General features: G+C 47.9%; 1 protein-coding gene across 10 annotated transcripts in view; it reads left to right on the top strand.

Annotated features, from left to right (window-relative positions):
• Positions 1–24,952, top strand: part of WDFY4 (WDFY family member 4) — a 415,213-nt gene that overhangs the window by 352,669 nt on the left and 37,592 nt on the right. For 9 of the 10 annotated variants that reach the window (XM_064269860.1, XM_064269858.1, XM_064269857.1 and 6 more), the window contains 5 exons: positions 11,767–11,809; positions 14,218–14,337; positions 16,457–16,574; positions 19,294–19,403; positions 23,450–23,485. In XM_064269860.1, coding sequence (XP_064125930.1) covers positions 11,767–11,809; positions 14,218–14,337; positions 16,457–16,574; positions 19,294–19,403; positions 23,450–23,485 — 427 coding nt within the window. The remainder of the gene's footprint in view (positions 1–11,766; positions 11,810–14,217; positions 14,338–16,456; positions 16,575–19,293; positions 19,404–23,449; positions 23,486–24,952) is intronic. The other variant, XM_064269856.1, reaches the window with a different exon arrangement.

Here is a 24,952-nt window from a genome sequence, read left to right as displayed (position 1 = left end):
GTGCCTGGGACTCACTTGATAGGAAGCTTCATGCCATGCAGATAAGAAATATCTTTTGCTCGTAGAACATCTCTTAAGAGAAATACATGCGAACCGTACCAAACAAATTCACTCATTCAAAAGCAATTTCATTTATTCTGCCTCTTGACCCTCATGATACCCATCCCCCAGGCAGATCATGGGTTGGCCTTCCTTCTGCTGTGACTTCGCATGTGGCTTCAAATGCCTCATTCTCTGTGCCCTCCACCCCTTCCCCAGATGGGTCTGCTTGCTTCCAAGTGAGATGGTGTCGCACCTTCTCAGGTGCAGTGAAGAGGGATGGTGGAAAAGTGGGCAGTGGCTCTGGGTCCTGTCTGTAGAGTGGGTGTGTCTGGGGCCTCTGGCCAGAGCTCTGCAGTCGGCACTGGTTCTTCACTCAGGTAGACTGGGAGGGGGAGAGGGAATCACCATTATCCAGCACCGCTCTGCCAAGAACTGTGTGCTGCTACTTCAGGTGTTAACTGGTTTTGGAAACATAAACTCATGTAGGTACAAACACAAAGTGGATTTATTTTTTTGATTAACTGCCCACAGCTGAATTACCCTGAACCCTCCTTTCCTGTGGGTGGAAAGACAGTTGCTAGGAAGGGGGCAGCCTGGAGGCAGAAAGACCGAAGAGCTCACATTAGCTCCACAGAGCTCTGGCAGTGTTGGTGAGGAGACGTGGACAGATGAGATTTAGAGAGCAGAGGCTGAAGTTTATAAGAACTCCCAGGTTTTGGGGGGTCTCTGACATCAATTTTGGAAATGCTACAAAATGTTGAGAGCCACTCCATGGCAACAGGTCTAGGTCAAATATGATTTACTTCTGTGTCTTAGCACCAGTGTGGCCCTGCACACGTGCTCCCCAGGAAGCTGTGGTCTGTCCAACTGTCCCCTGCCCCCTCAAGGGTAATAAGAATTCAACTTTCATTTGGAGCAAAAGTTCCCAGGGGGTCACATGGCCCAACAACAGAAGATTATGATTTCTTATTGATTTAATAGCATTTTTATCTGGTAATTCCAAGTGTACTCTGTTTTAACTGGATTTGTTAAAAGAACCAAAGGGAATAGGTGCCTTACAATTAAAATAAAATGTTAAGATTATTAGTTTAAGGAACAGACTAGATGTGCCTTGTTCATCAACTAACACGTTCAAAACACACAAACACAAGGGAAAGTGGAGGAAGTGTAGATAATCGTGGGGCGCCTTAAGCGTTAATGCAGCTTAAGCTGACGTGCTTTCTGCACTGCTCCTGCCAGTCAGACACGTTTTTTCTGCCCCTCACCACCATTCCACCTTGTGCAGGTCAGGAAACTGAGTCTCAGAGAAGCCACTTGGCCAGGTGAACAGGACACAGACTTCAGACCCAGGCATTACTTGCCAAGTGATGGCAATAAAAGCAGGAAGTGCTTTATTTGGACAAGACAGGCATTGAACGTTTCCCAGATAGGAACAGTCGCCCATGTGTTAGTTGTCTTTCTGTTGTATGTAAAGGTGCTCGATAGAAATAGGCATAAGTACTGTAGAAGGCAGGCTGTGGCCACAGGCAGAGGGGCTTTGAGGCAAATGGAGATGGGTCCAGCCTCACCTCCACTGCTGACCTTGTTTTAATCACATAACGTATCTGACCTCAGTTTACTGAGCTACAAAATAGAGAAAGCGTAATGAATCAGGGGTCCTTGTAAAGAGTAAGTGAGGTTACAATCAGGCAGTAAGTGACTTGCATGCAGTAGGTGCTCAATGAACGGTAACTGCTGCTATAACAAAGGAGCGAGATTGTATGACAACCAACAAATACTGCCGGATTCGTCCAATAGCACCAGATTGTCTCCCTCAAATTAGCAGTCCCTGGACAGTTCACTGGTTGTTAATACCAGATTTAGGACTTGGGGAACAATCTCTGCTAATTCCCAAACACAAAGTCATTGCAACCTTTTAAACACTTAGAAATTACAAATAATAATAATAAAAGGAAGTTAATGATGGCAATAATAGCAACTTGTAGGTATGGTTATCCTTTTACGCACTTTTAACGTCTAGAGCTCCCTACAGCCCAAGCTACTCACCTATCCAACCATCCATTTAGCTATTCATTCATACAACAATTTTTATTTGAGTCAGGAGATAATTCAGTGAACAAGACAAACACCATTTTCTTTCTCATGAAACTTTCATTCCAGTGGGGGCAGGAAGCAAATCAAGAAAACAAACAAAACCAAGATCACTTCAGTTGGTGTAAATGCTGTGAAAAAATAAAACCCATTGACGGGAACACCAGGGACAGGAGGAGAATGTTGTAGGGGTGGCTAATTTAGATGAGGGCGGTTGGGAAAGTCCTTCCTGAGAAGGTGACATTTGAGCGGGGAGCTGAGAAGCAGCCACATGGGAAGGTCTGGCAAAGAACATTCCAGAGAGAGGGCATACCAAATGCAAAAGTCCTATCAGAGGGGAAGAACTTGGGGCTGGTATGGTTGGAGCACAGAGCAAGGAGGAATGGGTAGAAGTTTAGGACAGAGAGGTGGGCAGGGCCTGCATGAGCGTGGACCGTGGGACCTGGGGCAGATGACCAACTGTGGATATTTGGAAGGATTACTCTGGCTGCCATGGGAACAGTGGAGACAGAGGGGTGAGAGTAGATGGAGGAAGGTGAGAGAATGGAGGACAGCCGTGTGTGCTAAGGGGCAGTGGTGGAGGAGGAGAGACTGCAGGCTTTAGGATATGGGGCAGGAGCAAGTCTGTAGACAGTGTCCTGGGTGGTATATGTGGGTCAGGCAAGGGGAAGACTCAAGAGCAGGCAGAAACTTCTAGTGGGCCTTGGCATTTTCTGTCTACTTTCCTCGTTTTTGTTGAGTGCCGGCACTTTATGGGCATTATCTTATTTAGCCCATCCACCCTCACTTTACAGATAAAACCCTGAGACCTTGAGTGCCTGTCCCTTGTCAAAGTCATTACCATCTGCTCAGTCTGTGGGCTTAAATGCTGTTTGGCTTTTCCACGAGAAATTGACTTTTAATGTGCTGCAGTAAATTTGATTCTTGGGACAGACAGAGAAGCTCCTGAATCATCGCGTTCCCCAGACTCTGGCATGAGTGGGACTGGGTCCTGCATGGGGCTTTTATCCTCCACCAGGCAAACGCATACTGATGGATCGTCTCTCACGGAAAAGAAGCCATGCACAGGTTGTCATCCCTGGCTCTGGGGGTGAGATGAGATCCATTATTGGAGACTGGAAGAGGGCTTGAGATCTAAAACTTGACCATAAATTGAATTGGCATTGAACTGAAAATTGGCAATGGATCTTGCCAATTTGGAGGAGGAGAGTGGTTCAGTTGCCCCTACCAGTGCAGAGAGACCTGGAAAATCACCCCACTTTGGCTCTCCCCCACCTTCCTCAGGTCACCAGCCTAATGGCATTTGAGAGCAGTGGGGGACACTTGTAGCCCAAGAAGAAGCTGGAGCCACCAAGCAACAAGCACTAACAAACTGGCATCTAGACATGCCTCGTCCCTGTCATGTCACCTCCTTCTTCCCCAGAGACTGAGACTAACACTCCAGAAGGCTGTGGAAACTGCCCCAGCATGCAGCTGTGCCGCTTCTTAGATGAGTGATTTTTCACACGTTCCTTCTCCTTCCTAAGCCCTCATTGCAACACACAGGAGCTGTTACTCAGTTCTTGGTGCACGTGACATCCATACGGGTTACAAATGCATTCGGAACCTACCCTATCCCAGACCCTCTGCAAAGCAAGACACTACAGGCATCACTGTGAGCACATTTAAATTAGATTCCTGTCTTCAGACTGTGTGTATGGACTACACTAATGACCTCACACAGGCCAGGCGTTTTACAAACAGAATTCCAGTTGCTGTAGAATTGACTCTGACCGATGGCACCCCCGTGTGTGTCAGAGCAGAACTGTGCTCGGTAGAGTTTTCAGTGGCTGATTTTTTTGGCAGTAGATTGCCAGGACTTTCTTCTCAGGTGCCTCTTGGTGGGCTTGGGCCTCCAACCGAGCATTTTAACAGTTTGGACCACTCAGGGGCTTCACAAAGTTAAAAAGTAACCCTTATAACTGCCTGGTGAATTGGTTTTTATCTCCACTAGCAGATGAAATAACTGAGGCTCTGAGAGGCCAAGTATAAGTTGTGCAAAGTCACAAAGTCTCTGTGCAGGGGCTTCCTGTTCCCCGTTACACCTATCAGGCGAATAGAGACATGAGGCGTGTGTTCTAGTAGGTTCCACGCCGGGTCCCTCCTCCCAAGGCCCAGCCCCAGCCTATACTTAACTTATGGCTAATGGGTTCCGATGTTTAGGAAACCTGTATTGTTGTTAGCTGCTGTCAAGCTGGCTTCCAACTCATGGCAACCCCATGCACCAAGGAATGAAACATTAGCTGGTCCTGTGCCAGCCCCATGATTGGTTGTGGATCAGACTGTTGTGATCCACAGGGTTTTCATTGGTTGATTTTCAGAAGCTGATCACCAGGCCTTTCTTCCTGGTCTGTCTTAGTTTAGAAGACTCCGCTGAAACCTGTTCGGTATCATAGCAACCCGCAAACCTCCACTAACAGACAGGTCGCGGCTGCGCCTGAGGTACGTTGGCCAGGAACTGAACCCGGGTCTCCCACATGGAAGGTGAAAATTCTGTCACCGAACCGTAAACCACACTCAGCATGAGACGGACTGCACTACGAAGCCCACTGACCAGGCAGGTCTCTGCTCAAGTTACTTTAACCGGTGTGAGCCTCCTGAAGGAACCACTAGCCCCATTCCAGCTTTCTTCGAAGGGTGATTGTTTGGGTGAAGGCAAACAGTGCAGCCAAAGGTCTCCAGCTGCTGGTGGAACAGCAAAATACTCAAGGAGACACAGACTTTGGAAGGAGAATCAAGTGGGACCCCCCAAGCCCCACTGACTTGCATGCTTCCACTCCCCAGCTTGCCTACGGCCCCCTCAGGCACCAAGACCCCACTGGGCCCTCAGCTCACTGCCCTTCCTCCCTGGGGCTCCTGGCAAGTGTCCTTTCCTGAATAATGAATTAGCCTGCGTCTGGGATTTGTAAATAAAGCACACCAAGAGAGCTGACATTTCCAAAGTTGCTTACTCTAAGGAGGAGAGAAAAAAGCAGAGTTTGAAGCAGATGATGTTTGGCGAAGTTAAAAATAAAGCGTTAAATGCAGGACCACCACCAGAGCAAAACTCACCCAGTTTGTCCCAGTTCCTCTTCTGACTGTGAAACTTTGTCACCTGGCAACAAGAGGCTTGGGAGGTGGAGTTATTTAGCATAACCTTGATGCCAGCCTACAAGGTTGAATAACATGACAACAGCTGAAAGTGTCTCTGGGAGGCCTCAGCTTCCTGTTAGCCCTGCCTTCCCTGTGAGCCTCGGGATTCTGGCTATTGAACTGTTATTCCTGGGTTTGCCTAACACTGTAGTGGGATAGCGTTTATAGTATCAGGACAAGGCCAGCTCTCATGGTGACCCACCTGAGGTGGAGGAGCCCTGGTGGTGCAGTGGCTAAGTGCTTGGCTGCTAACCAAAGGTCCTCGGTTCAAACCCACCAGCAGCTCAGCAGAAGAAAAGACCTGCTCCAGCAAAAGGATACAGCCTAGGAAACTCTGCAGGACGGCTCTGCTCTGTCCTATAGCGTTGCTAAGAGTCAGAATCCACCCCGTGCCACACAACAGCAACGTCCGAGGTGGACATTGCCAACAGGAAAAAAGTCAAACGCGCCTTTTATAAAAAAAAAACAAAAACAAAAATCTTAATTCAGCAGCATTCAGTGCCGTAAAATGTGATTTGGCTTCCTTGTAATTTGTCCAAGTATTTTTTCTGCTCTTGGTTTTTGCGAGGGCTTCCTTTTCTCTCTTTATCTATTTGAATTTATTTCTTTGCAGTTTTGTTTCTTTTTACACTTTGTTTACACAATTAAAGCACAGTAATGTTTATGAAAACAATTCTGTAACCCTTTTTCCTTGATGACTTTTACGCCCCTAACGTTTCTGAAGTCTGCGTTTGCACGAATGCACCGCGCTGAGCCTGGAGGGGCTCGCGTCTCCTGTCGTTTCCACTTCAGAGCTATCACGAGAAAGACTACGATGAAGACATTCGTGCATTTACAGTCTTTATTTTTAGTTTCGTTTTTTCATTAAGTTAGATCCTCAGAAATTGAGAAAATTAGCAAAAGAAAATTAAATTACTATGCAATAATAATATTGTAGAAAAACTGGAAATTGCATGTGTAAATAGAAAAAATACTCTAAATTGTACCACTCAGATATGGATTAGAAAATAAATAAAATAATTAGCAAATACATAAAATAAAACAAATAATTTTAAATCCAAAATTAATCCAAGCATAAAGGTAAAATACCAAACACAAAATGAAATAATTTAAATTGAGAAATAAGTCATAAAATTAGAAGTGATTTATGCTATAGTATGTACTATAAAAATTTTAAATATATGAATACCATCACTATTTTATGGTTTTTAATCCTAAATAAAATGAAACAAATAATTTAATTTTGCAAATAAATGGAATTAAATGAGTTGGGAAATGAAGATAATTAGGAAACTAAAAATCCCAGGAAATCCCACTTCTCAGTTGTATTCCTGATTAGAATATACATAAAAGTGCACAGTTTAAATTAGAAAATGATAATATAAAAATCATAAAATATAGATAAGCAAAAATAAAATCAATATTTCAAATAAGAAAATACATACAAAAAGATAAAAGCATTTTGAAATGCAAATATGTAAGCCTACCTACAGGGCTCGAGAAGCCTCATGGAGACTTTGTTAAAATTAAAACCTTCTAGACTTCTAAACGTTCGTGGCATGGATGTGCAATTCAGTAATTTGCTAACGCTTGTTTTTTAACTGAATGGTCTGAAATTACACTTAGTTTAATTATTTGTTTGTCAGGTAGCTGCCTTTTAATCCAATCAGGTATAAGATCTTGCTGTTATCGTCTCTTTTTCCCTGGTCTTTAGAGTCAGGATACCTGGGTTCGAACTCTGCTTCCACCAGTTACTTTGAACAGCTCGGTCATGTTAGTCCTTCGCTGAACGCCTGCTCTGTGCTGGGTCACGGCTTAAAAAGCCAGTCGCCATCGAGTCAGCTCTGACTCATGGGGACCCGGTGAGTGTCATGGTAGAACTGTGCTGCACAGGATTTTCAACGGCCGAGTTTTCGGAATTAAATCAGGCCTTTCTCCTGAGGCACCCCTGGGTGGACTCGACTCACCCACCGTTAGGTTAGCAGCTGAGTATGTTAACCGTTGCGCCACCCAGGAACTCCAGGCCTTGGGTTGGGCACAGGCAATCCATTACATGTGTCTCTGACACACCTTACTTCCATACCTGTTCCCCAGCTGTACACGGAGATGACAGCTGTTTCATGGGGTCCTTGTGAAAACTGGGCAGTAGGTGAAAAGTCTTTGCAATTTGCAAGGTGTTAGTCGTTAGATTTTATTATTAGGTCTAGAGCTATATGGAGGGTTTCTGCGTTTAGAGAAATGAAGGAAAACAGAAAGTTACAACAGAAAAGGTTAATTCTCTGTTAATACAGGAGGGAATCTATGGTTTGAAAGAGTGCCTGTCTCCTCGTGGGTTTCTACTGACCTTAGCCTATATCTGAAAACTGGAGTTCAAGTTAACCCAGATTTGCTCCTCTGAGGAGAAAAAGTGGGGGAGAGGGAGTGTGTTTCCAGCACTGGTCTCTCGGCATCCCTCACTGACAACTGCTCATACCACACACATCACAGGCAGAGGAGAATCTCATGTGTTCCCGTCCTGGGAGCCTCACCCAGGGAACAGCTGTGCAGAACACACCCGTCAGTAGACACGCGTTTCTCAGTTTGCTGAGATGAGGGAATTTTCTTCTCATTGTGGTCCATGCTTTCCTGACACCTCTTAGCCCAGGAACCCAGATCCCTCAGCTACTCATTAACCCATTTCACCACACCCTCATAACTGTTCTGTAAATAGGTCACACAGGAGAGCCATCAGGATTCTGAAATGTGTCTGCTCGGGAGCCCAGGTTTCCCTGTGGACCCTCCTGGGATGTCTGCCAGGTTATTTTCTCAGAGCATAAGGGTTAGACCTAGCCCCCTAGTCCCAGAGGTAAAGAGGATGGGCAGAGACACCTCAGGTCCCTTCCTGGACCAGGAGGAGGCAGCTATGGGCCACACTTGCCGGGAGGGTTGGGCCTGGGCCAGTCCACCATCCCTGAAGGCCTACCTACAGGGCTCTAGAAACCTCACTAGAGAACTGAGTCTTTGGGATTTGCCTGTAGCTCACCACTCACTACCATGCACTCTGGGAGCCTGGCTCCAGAGTAGGGTGGCGGTGTTAGTCCCAAGGGGCAGGATCAAAGGTGTGACTAGGAGGCCAACCCAGGGGACTGACATTGGGTAGCTTGAGGTGTGGACAGACCCAAGGCCACGAGATAGCTGTGCTAAGCTTCTATAGGGCTCCTAGAAGCTGAAAGGTGTGAATTTGACTCAAAATGAAGCAATGTGGATAAAAATTGCAGCTTAAAACAAGGATGAACTTCAGCTTATTCTAGCTGCAGACCCTTGAAGCCCTAATATGGAGAAGTTAGACACCTGTCCTGCGTGGGGGGTTGAATATGATCTCCTCTGTGGGCCCACCTAAGCTGAAGTCACCTTCAGGTCAGGCAGGTAGCCTCCCTAGCTCTCTTTCTTTGTTTGAGTTCTTAGTTCTTCCCAACTAGATCCCAAGTTGCCTGAGGGCTGTGACTCTTTCCTGGTACCCCATACTGACATCCAGGCAAACCCTGCTCCTCCCACTAGTGGATTGGAGGGTTGACAAGCAGGTAATCTAACTCAGAGGTCGCACAATTATTCTAAAGTCACACAGGAAGGTCTTGACCTGGAAGCAAGCCTCACTTTTGCCACTACACTCTTCTTCCTCCTAGAGCAGAAAAGAGTAGACTGTTCTCCTGAACAACTATCAACAACTATCAGTCAGGCTATCCAGGGAGCTCCATGCCCACACATGGACTAGCCTCTTTTCAGATCCATGATGGCATTTAATCTCATGGAACACCTGTGTGTTTCAAGGAGGTGATAACGGAAGCTTAGAGAGGGTTAGAGTCTTGTCCAATGCCCCAGTCAAGGAGTGGTGGAGATAGTATTTGGACCCAGGTTCTGCTAACTCCAAAGCCAGTGCTGTGGCCCCAGTGGCTTCCCCAGTCCTCAGGAAGGCTTTGTAAAGCCATCTGTGGCATCTTCTCTCATTTAAAACTTACACCCTCATGATGAAACAATGCAGTTTACCAACTTTTAAAGAAGTCTTTTTAATTCGTCACAAGATAGTTAAAAATTCACTTAGACCACTTCGAGAGTTCCATAATTGCCTTCAGAGTCATACGATTTAAAAATATACATACATGTATTTTTGAAAGCCAGAACTCACTTTTGGTCCAGTACCTGGGCAGTGTGGGAGTGGTATCTTTCTCAGACAGTGGTGGACATGAGGATCTTCCTTGGAGCTCATAGCCGACGAAACAACAAGTGGGCTGGTGAAGTGCCTTTATCTTCTGCACACGTTCTGCCTGATGACAACATCACAAAAGCCACAGATAAAATTCTAGAACCCTTTCTGAAGAGGAAGATGGCAGAGACGGCCTCTCTCTTTCCTGACCCCTCCCCTGTCAAACTTCTTAAAATGAAGTAGCAAAATTGGCAGGTTTCCTCACGCCAGCTCCCCACCGTTGTAGCTCTAGAAGACTCAACACGTGTCTTTTTCAGACGGTGCCCCTCCCGGGCCCTGCCCAGGCTCTGTGCTGGCTTGTAAGGCCAGGTTGCCCTCCAAACAGGGAGCGGCTGCAAGGTCTCATACTGTGCAGCAGAAGCAAATTTTCACTTGAGTCTTTGCAAACTAAAGCATAAATTTGACCCTTTTTTGCCTCCATTTTTTTGTTCCGATTTGTGTGTGTGTGAGGTGGGGAAGGCTGGATAAAATGGGCCACATAGATGACTTTTTTAATAGAGGGAGAGAGGTAGTTCCCAGCCCAGTGGTTGCTTTCTGCTTAAGGAAAAGCTGCCAAGTAAAGGCTTGAGTGCAGAGGGCTGGGAGGGCTGGAAGAGGCCCATCTGGGACAGATGGCGTAACTGGTGGAGCCATTATGGGAAGATGAAGGAGTTTCCCCTGCTCAGATACTTGGGCAGCCAGGCCACAAGCATTTTCATTCCATCCCCTGGGCCTACCCCAGGTCCTTCACGTGGAGTGTGGTGTCAGTGGGCACCTGTAGGGGACTGAGGCCATGGACAGCATGAAGGGATGATGGCCATATGGGAAACGATTTGGTTTGGTGTAGCATCTTGAGCAAAGACCAGGTCTTGGGAGAAGGAGAGCCCCACGGAGACAGAAGGGCAAAGAAACAGACCTGGAAAGGTAACAAAGAGATGCCACAGAAGCTGAGGAACTGGGCCCTTCCAAGCCGGTAACGAACGAGTGTCCTGGCTGCACAGGAGAGATTTCTGGTGGCAAGGCCCAGGGCTTACACCCTTCCAACATGGAATCTTATTGAACTTTTAAACCCTTACCTCCCAGCTTGGTCAAAAACGGTGTTTTGTCTGTTCAATTTCAATTTCTTAATTCTATTCATAGAACTATAAATTGGTACAACTTTAAAGAGAGTAATTTGGTAACGTGGAGCAAAATTGAAATGCACTATTTAACCCAGTCGAGCCACGGCTAGGAGCTTCCATGATTACACTCACCAAATGGGAGAGTTATCCAGTAGTGGTCATGGAGGCGTGTGGGTGAGAACAAGTGCAGGACCAGGCGAAGGCCACACCATAAGGAAGCCTTGGTACAGGGCTGCTGAGCTGCCTGAGATGGGATGGGAGTGAGCTCTGGGCACTGGAGCTACAGGCACCGCCAAACACACAGAGCAGAGCAGAGAACTGTGTGAATGACGTGGGCCCCTGTGTGTCGAATTGCGGAAAGTCTGTAAGCATATACGCAGGCATCTGGGTAACATGTTTCTGGAATAATACACCAGCAACTGTTAACTGTGGGCACTTCTGGAGTGAGACCAGGAGTTTGAGACTTCAATTTGATGGCCTTCTGGAAATATGGTTTGCATTTTTTTTTGCTACGTTTACTACCAGTTGCCATCAACTAGACTCTGACTCGTGGTGCCACCGTGTGCAGCAGAGCAGTAGTGTGCTGTGTAGGGTTTTCAGTGGCTGTTATTTTTGGGAAATACATCGCCAGGTCTTCCTTTTGATGAGCCTGTGGGTGGGTTCAAACCTCCAACCTTTTGGTTAGCAGCTGAGCATGCTAATCATTTGTCCTACCCAGAGATTTTACCACATACGTGTATTTCACATTTAAGAAGAGAGAAGAGCAAAGAAAAACAGGCTGTGGACTTGGGAGTCCCAGGGTGTGGCTGAGAGTGAAGACCAGCCCTGCTTCTGTGTTCCCTGAGACCTCTCCTCAGGCTGCACACCTAGCCATGTACCCTGGTGTCCCGTAAGTGTGGTGGTGTCTGCAGGAATGTAAACTGCAGTCAGGCAGGGCAGGGGCCAGGAGGATGTGGGCAGTGGTCTCACTGCCCTGCCTGGAGCACCGCTGTGTTGTGGGGGGCAGGTGGAGCATCTGCGGCTCTCCTGAATGACCTGCCGCCCAGAGCCAGGGGACTCCCCGCTTCCTCCATCCCTCATGCCTAGAGATCTGTGCTCACCTCCGTTGTTTTCTGTTCGCAGGAAACACCCCGGCTTGGACAGAACCATGCTGCAGAGGTGGCAGGTATGGTTACTTCTTCAGAGGACTCTGAGTCTAAGGAAGCCCCCAGGAATGAAATTAGAAATTTGCTCAGGCCCCTATGGTGGAAGAAGTATGTGTATTAAAAAAAGGGGGGGGGGATCTTTTTTTTATTTTTTTCCAAAAATGTCCCAAATATTTTTCTCAGAAAATCCCAGTGATTGAAGGAGATGCTTGGGCATTTGAGTCAGAGCTGAGGAATGAGTGCAGTGTGTGTGTGGGCACACATGTGTGTCTATGTGTGTCTTGTTGTTCTTAGGTGCCATTGAGTCAGTTCTGACTCCTAGCGACCCCACGTATAACAGAACGAAACACTGCCCAGTCCTACGCCATCCTCACAATCATTTTCATGGTTGAGTCCATTGTTGCAGCCACTGTGTCAATCATCTCATTGAAGGACTTCCTCATTTTCACTGATCCTCAACTTTACCAAGCATGATGGCCTTCTGCAGGGACCGGTCCCTCCTGATGACATGTCCAAAGTATGTGAGGTGAAATCTTGCCATCTTTGCTTCTAATGAGCATTCGGGCCTTACTTCTTCCACGACAGATTTGTTCATTCTTCTGGCAGCCCATAGCATATTCAATATTCTTCACCAACACCACAATTCGAAGGCATCAATTCTTTTTCAATCTTCCTTATTCATCCAGCTTTCACATGCGTATGAGGCGATTGAAAACACCATGGCTTGGATCAGGCTCACTTTACTCCTTAAAGTGATATCTTTGCTTTTTAACACTTTAAAAAGGTCTTTTGCAGCAAATTTGCCCAATGCGATGTGTTGTTTGACTTCTTGACTGTGCCATCAGCATTGATGGTGGCTTTGAGTAAAATGAAACCCTTGACAACTTAAATCTTTTCTCCATTTACCATGATGTTTGTTGCTTTTTGGTCGATTTGTGAAGATTTTTGTTTTCTTTATGTTGAGGTGCAATCCATACTGAAGGCTGTGGTCTTTGATCTTCATCAGTAAATGCTTCAAGTCCTCTACACTTCCAGCAAGCAAGGTTGTGTCATCTTTATAATGTAGGTTATTAATGAGTCTTCCTTCAATCCTGTGCCACATTCTTCTTCATATAGTCCAGCTTCTTGGATTATTTGCTGAGCATACAGACTGAATAAGTATGGTGAAAAGATACAACCCTGACACGCATCTTTCCTGACTTTAAACCCCACAATATCCCCTTGTTCTGTTGGAACGACTGCCTTTTGGTCTAAGTACGGGTTGCTCATGAGCACAGTTAAGTGTTCTGGAATTCCCATTCTTTGTAATGTTATCCATAGTTTGCTATGATCCACACAGCCGAATACCTTTGCATAGTCAATAAAACACAGGTAAACATCTTTCTGGTGTTCTTTGCTTTCAGCCATAATCCATCTGACATCGGCAATGACATCACTATGTGTGTATTATATGTGCGTAAATATGTATGTGTGTATGCGTGTGTGTACGTGTGTATTTATGTGTGTGTGTGTGCATGCACTGAGTACCTCTGTGTATATGCTCATGTCCCACCCAGAAAGGTGTGCACATGTATGTAAGATGCACACAACATGGAAGGGGCATGGGTGTTCATGTCTTGTTCTAGGGAAGACACTTGTGACTTCCAGCCTGAATGAGCTTGACAGTCAGCTGAGGGTTTTCACTGGAAGGAAGGGACCCCAAGGGGGCAGTCCTAATGATCACATGGCAATAAGAAAGTGGCTCTTGGTCACCCATTTCTGTAATCCCTTCCCAGTGTGCAGGTCAAAGAAAGGAGAGACCATAGTATATAGGTCTCATATGAGAGATGACATTTATATGGGACTGCTACTTCATCCATTGGCCCTGGTGATTTTTTCCCAAATACCGTTCCTGTCCCCATTGGTGACTGGTAAGACAGAAGGCCTCTAGGATTGGCCATTATCCCAATAATCAAGGACAGGGAACAGGCAGCTCTAAAAGTCCTGGAGGAAGACTTGGAGAACTCAGTCTGTCAGCTGGTGAAGACTTCTTTCTCTGTTGCTAAGACATCACTTAGTTTATTTTTCTAATCATAAATGGGTCAGCAGTAAGTTTACCCACAGCATTTGTACATTTAATCGTTTTGAGCATTACATCCAACGGTTAACACAAAAGATGTTTTATCCTTGGCTTTGGACTGCTAAGCTGTACTTTCTTTCCAGACAGACTTAGCTTCCTAAATATATTTGCTGCAGCTCCTATTGAAATTGTGTGTGTCACTGAGTCACCTCTGGCTAATGTCCAAGATGCATGGGAACAACCAACTTGATACATTGCCTGTTCTGACCTTCAGAGAGGGGGACTCCTGCTGAGGGCTGAGAGCTAGGCCCCTATGGAGGTCAAACACATTTAGCTTGTCTTTTTTTTCTTTTTCGTCTCTTCTGGTAGAAGAAGGAAATCAGCAATTTTGAGTATCTCATGTACCTCAACACTCTGGCTGGGAGGACCTACAATGACTACATGCAGTATCCAGTGTTTCCCTGGGTTCTCGCTGACTACACCTCAGAGGTAAGGGATTCCCATGGAACAATGTGCAGGTGTGCTGGGGGTTTCTTGCCAGCTAACCAGCACAGACTAAGCGAGAATGCAGAGACTACCATGAGGTTCACTACTGGCCTGGGCCCAAGAGCTGTTGGTGTGCGGGTCCCTTGTCTCATGGAGGCCTTTGACACTTGACTGCCTGCGTGCAGGTCCCAGCCCCACCTGTGGGAATGTGGGCAAGGCTGTGGTGGTCCACATGAGTAGTACAACTGCTAACATGATCTGAAGAGAGCTTCTTGGCTTACTCTCTCCCGTGAAGACAACTGATCCCCATATATTGAGATACTGCCATGGCCCAACACTAGTGCTGAGCTACAGTCACAAGTGAGGTGGGCTGCAGGGTTTGTTCTAGAATCTACAAGGAGAGAGAGAGGACTATTCTCCGTGAAGATGATTACCATAACTGAGATGATAGCATCAGAGTTCACCCAGGATCTGGACTGAGACACATAGTGCTAGAGAAGGCTGACGGCAAGACCAGGTCATTCATCTCTCTTGGTCTGTGTCCCTGGACCTCAGCAGGCAAGGGAGGAAGGAGGAGATGTGGGGACTATGAGAGCCCTGGTGGTGGTGCAGTGGTTAAAGCTGACCAAAAGGTCAGCGTTTCGAAACCACCAGAGGCTCCTTGGGAGAAAGATGTGACAGTCTGCTCCTGTAGAGATGTACAGCCTTGGAAGCCCTCTGGGGTCACTGTGAGTCAGAATGGACCGATGGCAGTGGATTTGGGGTTTGGCAACTATGAAGCTCTGTTCTCATGCGGCAGAGTCCGCTGGAGCTGTAGCAGTTGCCCCTTTAAATGAGCGAAGGTCTCTGTGTCTCTGTCACTTGCTGGGGTCTTACAGTGCCCTGCTCCACTCTTGCAGCTGCCTGGCCTCTGCAGGCTTCTGAAACTGTGGCACACCTCACTCCCCCATGGGAGCTGAGGTGGAGTCTCTGCTAGCAAAACAAAAACCAGTTGCCATGGAGTTGGCTCCAATTCACAGTTACCACGTGTGTCAGAGTACAGCTGTGCTCCGTAGGGTTTTCAATGGATAATTTTAAAGAAGATCATAAAGAAATGAAGGGGCCCTGATGGCGCAGTGGTTGAAGCACTAGGGTGCTAACCAAAAGGTCAGTAATTTGAACGCACCATCTACTCCATGGGAGAAAGATGTGGCAGTCTGCTTCCATAAAGATTTACAGCCTTGGAAACCCTATGAGGCAGTTCTACTCAGCCCTATAGGGTCCATATGAGTCGGGATGGACTCAGTGGCAGTGGGCATGAAGAAATGCTTCCTTCTATAAAGAAATACAAAGACTGAGGGACTACGTGCAGCTCGTGCTAACATACGGAGCATCTCTGCTCAAAGAAAATGTCTCTACTTACACCTTGCTGTTGTTTTTAGGTACTGTCCTGTCGATTCTGACTCATAGTGACCCCATAGGACAGAGCAGAACTGCCCCACAGGGTTTCCGAGGAGCAGCTGGTAGATTCGAACTGCTGACCTTTTGGTTAGCAGCCAAGCTCTTAACCACTGGGCAGCCAGGGCCCCATTTGGCCCCCGAGAACTCTTCATTTTTCCACAGTTCTGCACCTCCAAGGACAGAGGAAGGGGAGAGCATTCTGTTTCCACTGCCGGGAAGGGAATGAGCCTCCGGAAAATGAGGACGATCCTCTCATTTCCTCCCCAAAGAGATCCCTTCTAACTTCCTACTAAAATCAGTGCGATTCTAAGCAAGCAGCCAGAACAATTAAATTCCTTTGTGAGGGCAGGAGACAAATGCCTTATAGAGAACAGGGATTCTTTTTAGACCCTCTTTCTGGTAACTGGAGAAGATCTCCTGAGTTGGGTCAACTTGGAACAAGTTTACCGTGAACCCAATCTTTCCCTCCTCCTATACTCCGTCTCTCCCGTGTTGTCTTTGTGGATCACTGACTCCGTGACAGGAAAACCCCTGCATGCCTTCTAATCACCAGAGGGGGCCAGACCAAATGACCATAAACCAATAAAGAGAACCATAAAACTAAACAGCGTGGCTCCCGGAGTCTCTCTGGGCCTCACAAGGGTCTGAAGGGAGTTAACTCAACTGTACATTTGCCTTCTAGACTTTGAACTTAACAAACCCCAAGACTTTCCGGGATCTTTCGAAGCCCATGGGGGCTCAGACCAAGGAAAGAAAGCTGAAATTCGTCCAGAGGTTTAAAGAAGTTGAGAAGACTGAAGGTGGGTAGATTATAGGCTGATTTTTCTGCATGCCTAGAAATTATAGTTGGTAACAATTCCGGCAGTCCCCCAGCCTGCAGACAATTACATGTGAGAAGAGAATGTTCAAATGCAATGGTTAGCACCTAGCTACGTGTAACAATCACTGAGGAGCTTTTTAAAAATACTGATGTCCAGGCTTCACCTCTAGAAATTCTGATTTATATAAGGCTCTAGTGGCGCGGTTGTTAAGTACTCACCTGCTAACCAAAAGGTTGGTAGTTCGAACTCACTAGCCACCCTGCAAGAGAAAGATGTGGCAGCCTGCTTCCGCAAAGATTACAGCTTTGGAAATCCTATGGGGCAGTTCTACACTGTCCCATAGGATCACTATGAGTTGGAAGCAGCGCGATGGCAATAGGTTTTGTTTTTGGGTTCTGATGGCGAGGCACAGCTCAGTTGATTCTAATATGTAGCAGGGACGCAGAACGATGGTACTAAGAGCTAATATAACTTCATGCCTAGGGACAAGTAAAGGCAAAGGAACTAGCACTGGTTTGGTGCGGGCCAACCAACCTGCATTACTGTGTTATTTTTGTTGTTGTCAACTTTGACTCCCTTTGACCTTGTGTGCAACAGAACGAAGTGCTGCCTGATCCTGCGTCACAGCTGCAGTCACCACCATGTTTGAGTGCATCGTTGTGGCCACTGCGCCAGCCCATCTCTCTGAGAGTCTCCCTCACCCTCACTGGCCCTCCACTTCACCAAATCTGATGTCCTCCTCTAGCAATTGATCCCTCCTGATGATGTGTCCAAAACAAATGAGTCAAACAGTGTTATGTCATGATCCATAAGGTTTTCACTGGCTAAGTTTTGGAAGTTGATGAGCAGGCCTTTCTTCCTAGTCTGTCTTAGTCTGGGAGCTCCGCTGAAACCTATCTACCATGTGTGACCCTGCTCGTATTTGAAATACCGATGACATAGCTTCCAGCATCATAACAACACACAAGCCATCTCAGTACAACAAACTGACAGACAAGTGGTGGGCTTTCCTGTACACAATGGCTCATTTCACAGGGAGGAAAATTGAAACTCAGAGTATAAACAATTTGTTCAAATTTGTTAACAGAGCCTGTTAAGTGGTGGGGTTTGCAGTTGTCTGACCCTGGAACCTGTTCCCAGACTTCGGTCATCTGCACATCACCGTTAGAATTTTCATCACATCCCCGAGCCCTCTCTACTATTATTGCCTTTATGTTTTTCTTTAGGTCTACTCCCTTCTTTAACTTCAATATATGTATTTTTAAAAGAAGTTTTCATCATGCATTTGATGCTAACTGTATTTTTTTTTTCTAAAACACATTGAAAGACATATATAAACAAGAGGCCTCCACTTATGAATTGTGACAGTCGCCCTGAGAACAGTGGTGGCACACTCTGGGGAGGCTCAGCCTTTGGGGAGTGGGTTCATGGGAGGATGAAGAGGCTTCTGCTGTACTCGTCACATCCCAGCCCCTGGAAGGCGGCCTGGCCGCTGCCCACCACCACTGCTCTGCGTGGGGCTTGGGCTCAACCCCACTGGGGGACGAGGAGGAAGTAGAAGGGATGGGCAGGCACTTACTTACCTCCTCCTGGGGTTAAAGCTGAATCACCCGTGACCCCTCCGTACCCCCACCCCCAAGGCACTGCTCTCCTGGCTGCCACGGCCACAGCTGGAGCCTCTCCACAGAGGCTCCAAAGGACCGAGCCCACTGCCGTGTGCCAGGCAGGGCTCCCTTAGGCACTAGGCACTATTCTTACCCATCTTAGCATTGGTGTGCATTAAAGGGCCATATACTGGGGTTAAGGGGCCTTGCACAGGACACCAGCAACCCCTGGACAACTCTGATTCAGAGAACTTGCACTGGGTGTGGAGTGCAGTGAGGTGGCTGAGCAGACATTTTAGGGAGCTGGCCAAGGCCTCTGCTATCTGTGCCACCAGTTCAGCCACTTTTTATTGATGGCAGCAGGCCTGTCATTCTCCCTGGCTTCCTCGTCTGTAAGGTAGGGATAATAAACAGAACTGATGCATATGGTTGCCATGCTGATGCAGGGACACAGAGCCTGCACAAGTGCTCCAGAAGGCAGCACCCCTGTCCCTGGGTGCTGGAATGCTCCAGTCACATGCTGCTTCTGCCTTGGCTTTCCTGCCTTGGGCTTTCACTGGATAGGGCACAACAGAGGCAATTATCTTTCAGGTCCCAAACCTGCCTGTGCCCCCATCAGTCCAGGGGATAAGAACACCTATGCCCCTGCTCACCCTGGGGTGTCACTGACCTAACCTGGCTCCACTGCCCACAGAGAAGAGAACTAAACGAGCGAGAGCTGGAGGTGCAATTGTAGGCATTCTGGGGTCTTCTACATACCCTTTAAGTCAGAAAACCAGAACACCGCCTCCCCGGGAGTCCTCGGCTGTGGCCTTCCCAGGGCCTGGGTCTACCCCGTGTCTTTCGAGGCAGACCCCTGAGGCCCTGGGTGGTATAGCTGCCAGGTCTTGAAGGAGCTTTTCACCTGTGGTGGCTATTGACCAAAATACAATGACATCTGCCAGTGGAGTGGGGAGGCTGCTGGCCTGCAGATGCTCTGTGAAGCCAGGCCCTCGTTCACTGTCCCAGACTGCAATGTGGCACATGGCCTGTGTGTGTGCATCTGACCAGCACAGATGTGGTTGCAGCCCTTAAGGACTGTCCTCTCATTGCAGGAGACCTGATTGTCCAGTGCCACTACTATACTCACTACTCCTCTGCTATCATTGTCGCCTCCTACCTGGTCCGGTTGCCACCCTTCACCCAGGCCTTCTGCTCTCTGCAGGTGAGTCCCCCAATCTTTAGGTGTGTCTTACAGCCTAGGAGCTGGGTTTGAACAAGGAGGCCACCTCCCTGATAGAAAGTCCATCTTCACCCACAAATCCCACTTGATGTTTGCCCCGGAATGACGGGCTGCCCAGTGAGGCAAGCTGCTCCTCTCAGTTACAGCTGTGCATCTGCCCGACAACCTTGTGAAAGGACTCCAAAATGTAATGAATAACAGCTATGAAAAAATACTTAACATAAATACTTTTTAGTGGAAAAGGAAAAGCAGATAGTAAAGATTGCAAAGGTAGGAAGTCAAAAATTAGAAAAAGAAATACGAAAAAAATGAACAATGAAAAGAATATGACTCGACATCAGAATGCACCAAAGCTATGCTAAGGACACGCTGAAAGGCTTAAAAAGACAAACAAAATATTTGAAGACTTAAACAAACAACTAAACCAAAGAAAGAAACCAACCCATTTATTAACAGAGCATCATACCCCCTTAGGGTTGCCAGATTTAGCAAAGTAAATAAATAAATAAATGCAGGACATCCACTTAAATTTACATTTCAGATAAATGACTTATACTAACAAGTTATTTGCTGTCTGTCTGAAATTGGCGTTTAACTGGGCCTCCTGTATTTTATTTTATCTGGCAACCCTACACCAGCTGGATGTGAGTCAGTACCGACTCCTGAGTGGGCAGGGTTGTCCAAGGCAGGGGGGCATTCCTGGGACAGAGTCCCTCATGGGCAATGCTGTGAGGGCACTGAGTAGCAAGAGACCCCCAACCTCTCACCCTTCCTCTTCTACTTGAAAGTTCAAGTTCTTTTGCGCTCTTCCTTTCCAACCCAGTCTACTGGGATCCTGCTTTCGCGTACCCGTTAGTCCAGGGTCAGAGCTTTAGTACGAAAAGCCTTCGGCAGCTCAGTGCAGCTGGCTGGTTCAGCCAATTCCAAAGTGAATAGACCACACAACCTGGCATTACAACGGTCCTGTGGAAATAAAAGCGTTGGCTGCAGGTGGTTCCCAGGCCAAGGCGGGGGCAGCTAGGTATGGTAGCCTCAAGAGCAAGCACAGACTTGCTCGAACAGCTAAGCTTCATCAAGGAAAAGAATGGATGTTCCAGGAACGGTGTTTTGGTCTGATCTCACCAGCAAGGTCACTCTTTGTGGTCGCTCATAGGACCTTGACCCTGAGAACTAAAGACTACCCTGGGTCAGCACTAAAGCCAAATCCTGGGGCCTCAGCAGGAATAGGTAGGCAGGGCAAGACACTGTTTCTAATTAGAAGCAAAAGCCCTCCTGTCTTCTGTTTCTTGGCACAGACTTCTCTGTACTTGACGGCATGCTTCGTCTAGACATTGTATAATCCCCTCACCTTGGAAATTCACTCAAAAATAATAAGTGTGCTTCCCTTGAGTCTTTCTCAGGCAACAAGCATTTTAAGTAAGTTTGGTTTGGAGAAAGAACGGTCCCAGAGCTGCACCCCATGCCAGGAATCCCATCCAGATGTTGCTCATTAATCCATGAGAAATGATCATCACCCTTGACGATGACAGTGATGGATTCCATAGTTGCTCTCCACCCAGGGACTTCTGGATGCTTTAAAAGTTTCCCCTTGCCGCTTAGGTTCAATGCATTGAAGCCAGAACCCCCAGCTTCTACCCATTGCTAAGGGTCTGCTTCCACTGGAAGGAGACAGTATGAAATGGAAGCAGTGTCAGCTCTGAGATCCACATCCGAGCTCTGCCACGTAATAGACAATCTGCTGCAAGTTATTTTACCTTTGCGAATGAGCGTAAACTGTACACATCTCACTGGGCTGTTGGAAAGATTAACAGATTCTGTGGGAAAAGTCCCCAGCCCAGAGCTTGACACCATGAGGTGATCCATCACTGTTAGTTCTTCCTCCTTCTCCAACTGGTCAGCTCTAATCTGAGCAGGAGGGAACTGGCTCAAGCTGGTTTCCTTTGGTTGAAGCCAATTCAAGACAGTCTGGACTTTCCACGTGAGCTTGAGCCAGACTAAACAGGTATGCTGTGAACTTTCTAGAAGATTTGGGTTAAGGCCACTTTTAATTGAGTCACAACTAGTTTAGACAAGTTTGGTTCATTTGTGACCAGACCAAACTGGTTTGAGAGGGCCTAAGTTTTTTTTTTTTTTTTTAAGCCAGGGTGAGTGAGCCCTGGTGGCACAATGGTTATGCACTGTACTGCTAACAGAAAAGTTGGCAGTTCAAACCCACCCGGTGGCTTATACCAAAAAGTTACTGATTGTCTCTCTGAAATTCAGATTTAACTGGGTCTCCTGTATTTTATCTGGCAACCCTACAGCAGCTGGTCCTATGAAGATTATGGGCTAAGAAACCCTGTGACGAAGTTCTATTCCGTCGCATGGGGTCACTGTGAGTCAAAATCCACTTGGTGTCACCTAATGACAACACAAAGCAGGGTGAGGCGGTCAGAGCCAATTATAGGTGATTTTATGTAGCTCAGACCCAGCCAGATTAGTTCACGCATTTTGACTGTGTGTTTCAGTCTCTCATGTGACTCCCTGGGTGTCCAGGGTTCAAATCTGTCTGTAGCAGGCGGGCCTCTCTGTGTTGAAAGCATTTGGGCTCTTTCCATGTGCTTCTGGGTTGTTTTCACCTTCCCACTCTTAGTTGGAGGTGCTTTGGCTCTCTTTGGACAGGTTTTAACTGACAAAAGATGAACTTTAGTTCTCAAATACAAAGGCTACATCTATGACAAATGGCCCCCTCCCGTTGGTAGTCCTGGGGCCTGGGCAGACAGCTCTGACGTCTTCCTAAAGTTGGGTTCCTCCCACTACGCCATGCCCCCTAGAGGACAGCCAGTTCCTCGCTAAAGGGCTCTGCGTTGCCCCCGTGTGGTGGCAAGGAGAAGGCCTCCCCAGGTTCTTAGCAGCTGGAGCTGGCTGACTTCCAGCTCCTACCCAGGGGTGGGGAAGAGCAAGCAAGGAGGCGAGGGGGCAGAGTTGGTACAGTGAGGCCTTCTCCGTTTATCTGAACGCAGGGAAGAAAGAATGTGGGTCATTTCCAAAGCCAAATGTTGATGGGAGTCAACACAAAGAAAGGGCCCATTTTTCCCTTGTGCATGAAGCAAGGTGCCTCCAGCCTCTTAGCGTGAATTATCCAGAGCTGAGGTTTGTGGTAAGGCCTGCGGTCAGGGCCAGCGTTTTGTCTCTGCTATACCTGACTATTTCCTCTCTGGGACTCTGTTTCCTTGTTTCGAAATAGAGGAGGGGTGACACGATCATCTCCAAAGGCCCTTTCTTAACGGCACCAGCCTCTAAGGCTCATTCAGCGCCTCCTGTGTGTCTGGCTGGGACTAAGCCCCTTACCTGTGTTATCGTCCCGTTTAGCCCTCACCAGTGCGTGAGAGGGTGCTGTGATTAGTCTTCCCTTTCCTGAGCATGCGGGAGGCCACGTCCTGGCCTGGGGTCCCACAGGAAATATACAAAGGAGATGAGATGGTGATACTGAGGCTAGAGCACTCCAGTAAATAGAAAAGCCAGGCCTGCAGAGGTTGTCCAGAGGGGACACAGTGCTCCGGGGATATGGACATGTGTCGTTCTCAAGGTCTTATTGTCAGCACAACACTGTGGAGTCCCTGTGCAATGTCACACACCTGAGCCGTGTACCATGGAGGTGTGCACTCTGTGACGTGTGGGCGCCGTGGCACCAGGGGGTTGAGGGCGGGGTGGCGTGTGCACATGAGAACCTGGCTGGCACAACCCTGGCACCCAGCACTGTGTATCTGTGTGATGAGGTGTGACAACTGGCGGGGCAGTGGTTTCGGAGCTCTCCCCACACCACGGCTTGTCCACCACAGAGTTTGTGGATGGTGTGGCTGGCACCAAGAGCTCCCCATGAAGCCCAAGGACTGCCGTGGGCAGGTACTAATTCCTAGGGTGGAGCACGCTTTATTTCCCTCATATTTCAATGTTATTAAGTTTGGGCAAATCTTCTAATTGATGCATAACTCTATGGTTCTGTGTTTGTTTTTCTGCCCCAAACATGTAATTGTTGTTCATGTTAGCTGCCATCAAGTCAGCTTCAACTCCTGATGACCCAGGTACAGCACAACAAAACTGCCTAGTCCCGAGTCACCCTCCTGATCACCGCACGTTCCAGTTCATCATTGTGACCACTGTGCCGATTCGTTTCTCTGAGGGTCTCCTCGCCCTCGCTGGCCCTCGTCTTCACCAAACGTGATGTTCTCTTCTAGCCATTGATCCCTCCTGATGATGTGTCCAAAGCAAGCAAGTTAGTCAGTGCACTGTTGTGATCCATGAGGTTTTCACTAAGCCATGCTGAAACCTGTCCACCATGGGTGACCCTGCCGGTATCTGAGTGGCAGAGCGCCTAGCATCACAGCAACATGCACACCACCACACTAGACAAACTGACGGCCGGGTGGGGGACTAATTACTACACTGACGGATTCCTAGAACCCAGAAAGTACAGTATGCGTGCTGCGTGACCTGAGCAGGTGACAGCTGCAGAGTGTGACCCAGGCAGGTCTGTGGTGGGCTCTGTTCTCCCCGTGCCTTGAGGCCTGAAGCTGTGCTCTGCCTGGGCGAGGGCCTTGTCCACCCATCACAGCTCCAGGTGCCAGCGGTTCTCCAAACTCTTGGTCACCTGCAGCCAGTCTGTGAGCAGCCAGGAGGACACGCCCCCACAGAGCCTCAGCCCCGGCACCCATGTTGGCCTGTGTGAGAGCGCTGGTTGCTTTCCTGCCCGAGCTCACACCCCGCCGAGGTGGGGCCGAGCCCGGCAGCCAGCACCCCGGTGAGGAGGCAGCCTCTGCTCCTGCTGCTACGGCTGCATTTAATAAGGAACAGAAATCAAGTGCTGTGTTAATTAAGTCACAGCCCATGCGAAGTCAGCTGTTACCAGCAGTGGGGAAGGATTTTCCGAGCCACCTGAGGTGAGCGGGGCTGGTTCTGTGTAAGGCATATGCTCACAGCCACAGAGAGTGTGGGCTAGCTGGCGCTTGGCCTGCCCCAGCCCCAGTGTAGGAGCTCCGGGTTGGTTTCAGCCCTGGTCACAGAGGAGGCTGTGCAGGGCACTGCAAGGAAGGCAGAGCTGCTGTGTCTGTATCGTCCAGTAGAATGGCCGCTGGGCCTCCTCACTCACCGCTCCATCATGTCAGGTGCCTTAGAGGCCAGTAGCTTACCTCCTGGTGCCCACCATGTCACAGGGGTACAGCCTGGCCTGCACAGCAAAGTGAGAACAGTGCCGCATGGCAGAGATTGCTGAGAGGACTGTTATCAGGCAGCATAGGAGGCAGGGTCTGTATGGGACAAAGCAGTGCCTTGACAAGAATCCTTCAGGCTCGCCAAGGGTTTGACTGAAATAAAAATATGATTATTGTCATAGATACTCAGTAGTAGTACTAGAAAAAACATGTGTAATAGAGTCAGAAGAGACCCTGGGTGCTGCAAAAGTTAACATGCTACTAACTGAAAGGTTGTAGGCTCGAGTCCTCCCAGAGGTACCTTGGAAGAAAGGCCTGGAGATCAATATTTGAACAATCAGC

Source organism: Loxodonta africana, chromosome 16 (assembly GCF_030014295.1).
Source record: "Loxodonta africana isolate mLoxAfr1 chromosome 16, mLoxAfr1.hap2, whole genome shotgun sequence".
Lineage (NCBI taxonomy): Eukaryota > Metazoa > Chordata > Mammalia > Proboscidea > Elephantidae > Loxodonta > Loxodonta africana.
The sequence above is the reverse complement of the archived record's forward strand: the minus strand, read 5'-3'. Positions and strand labels throughout refer to the sequence as shown.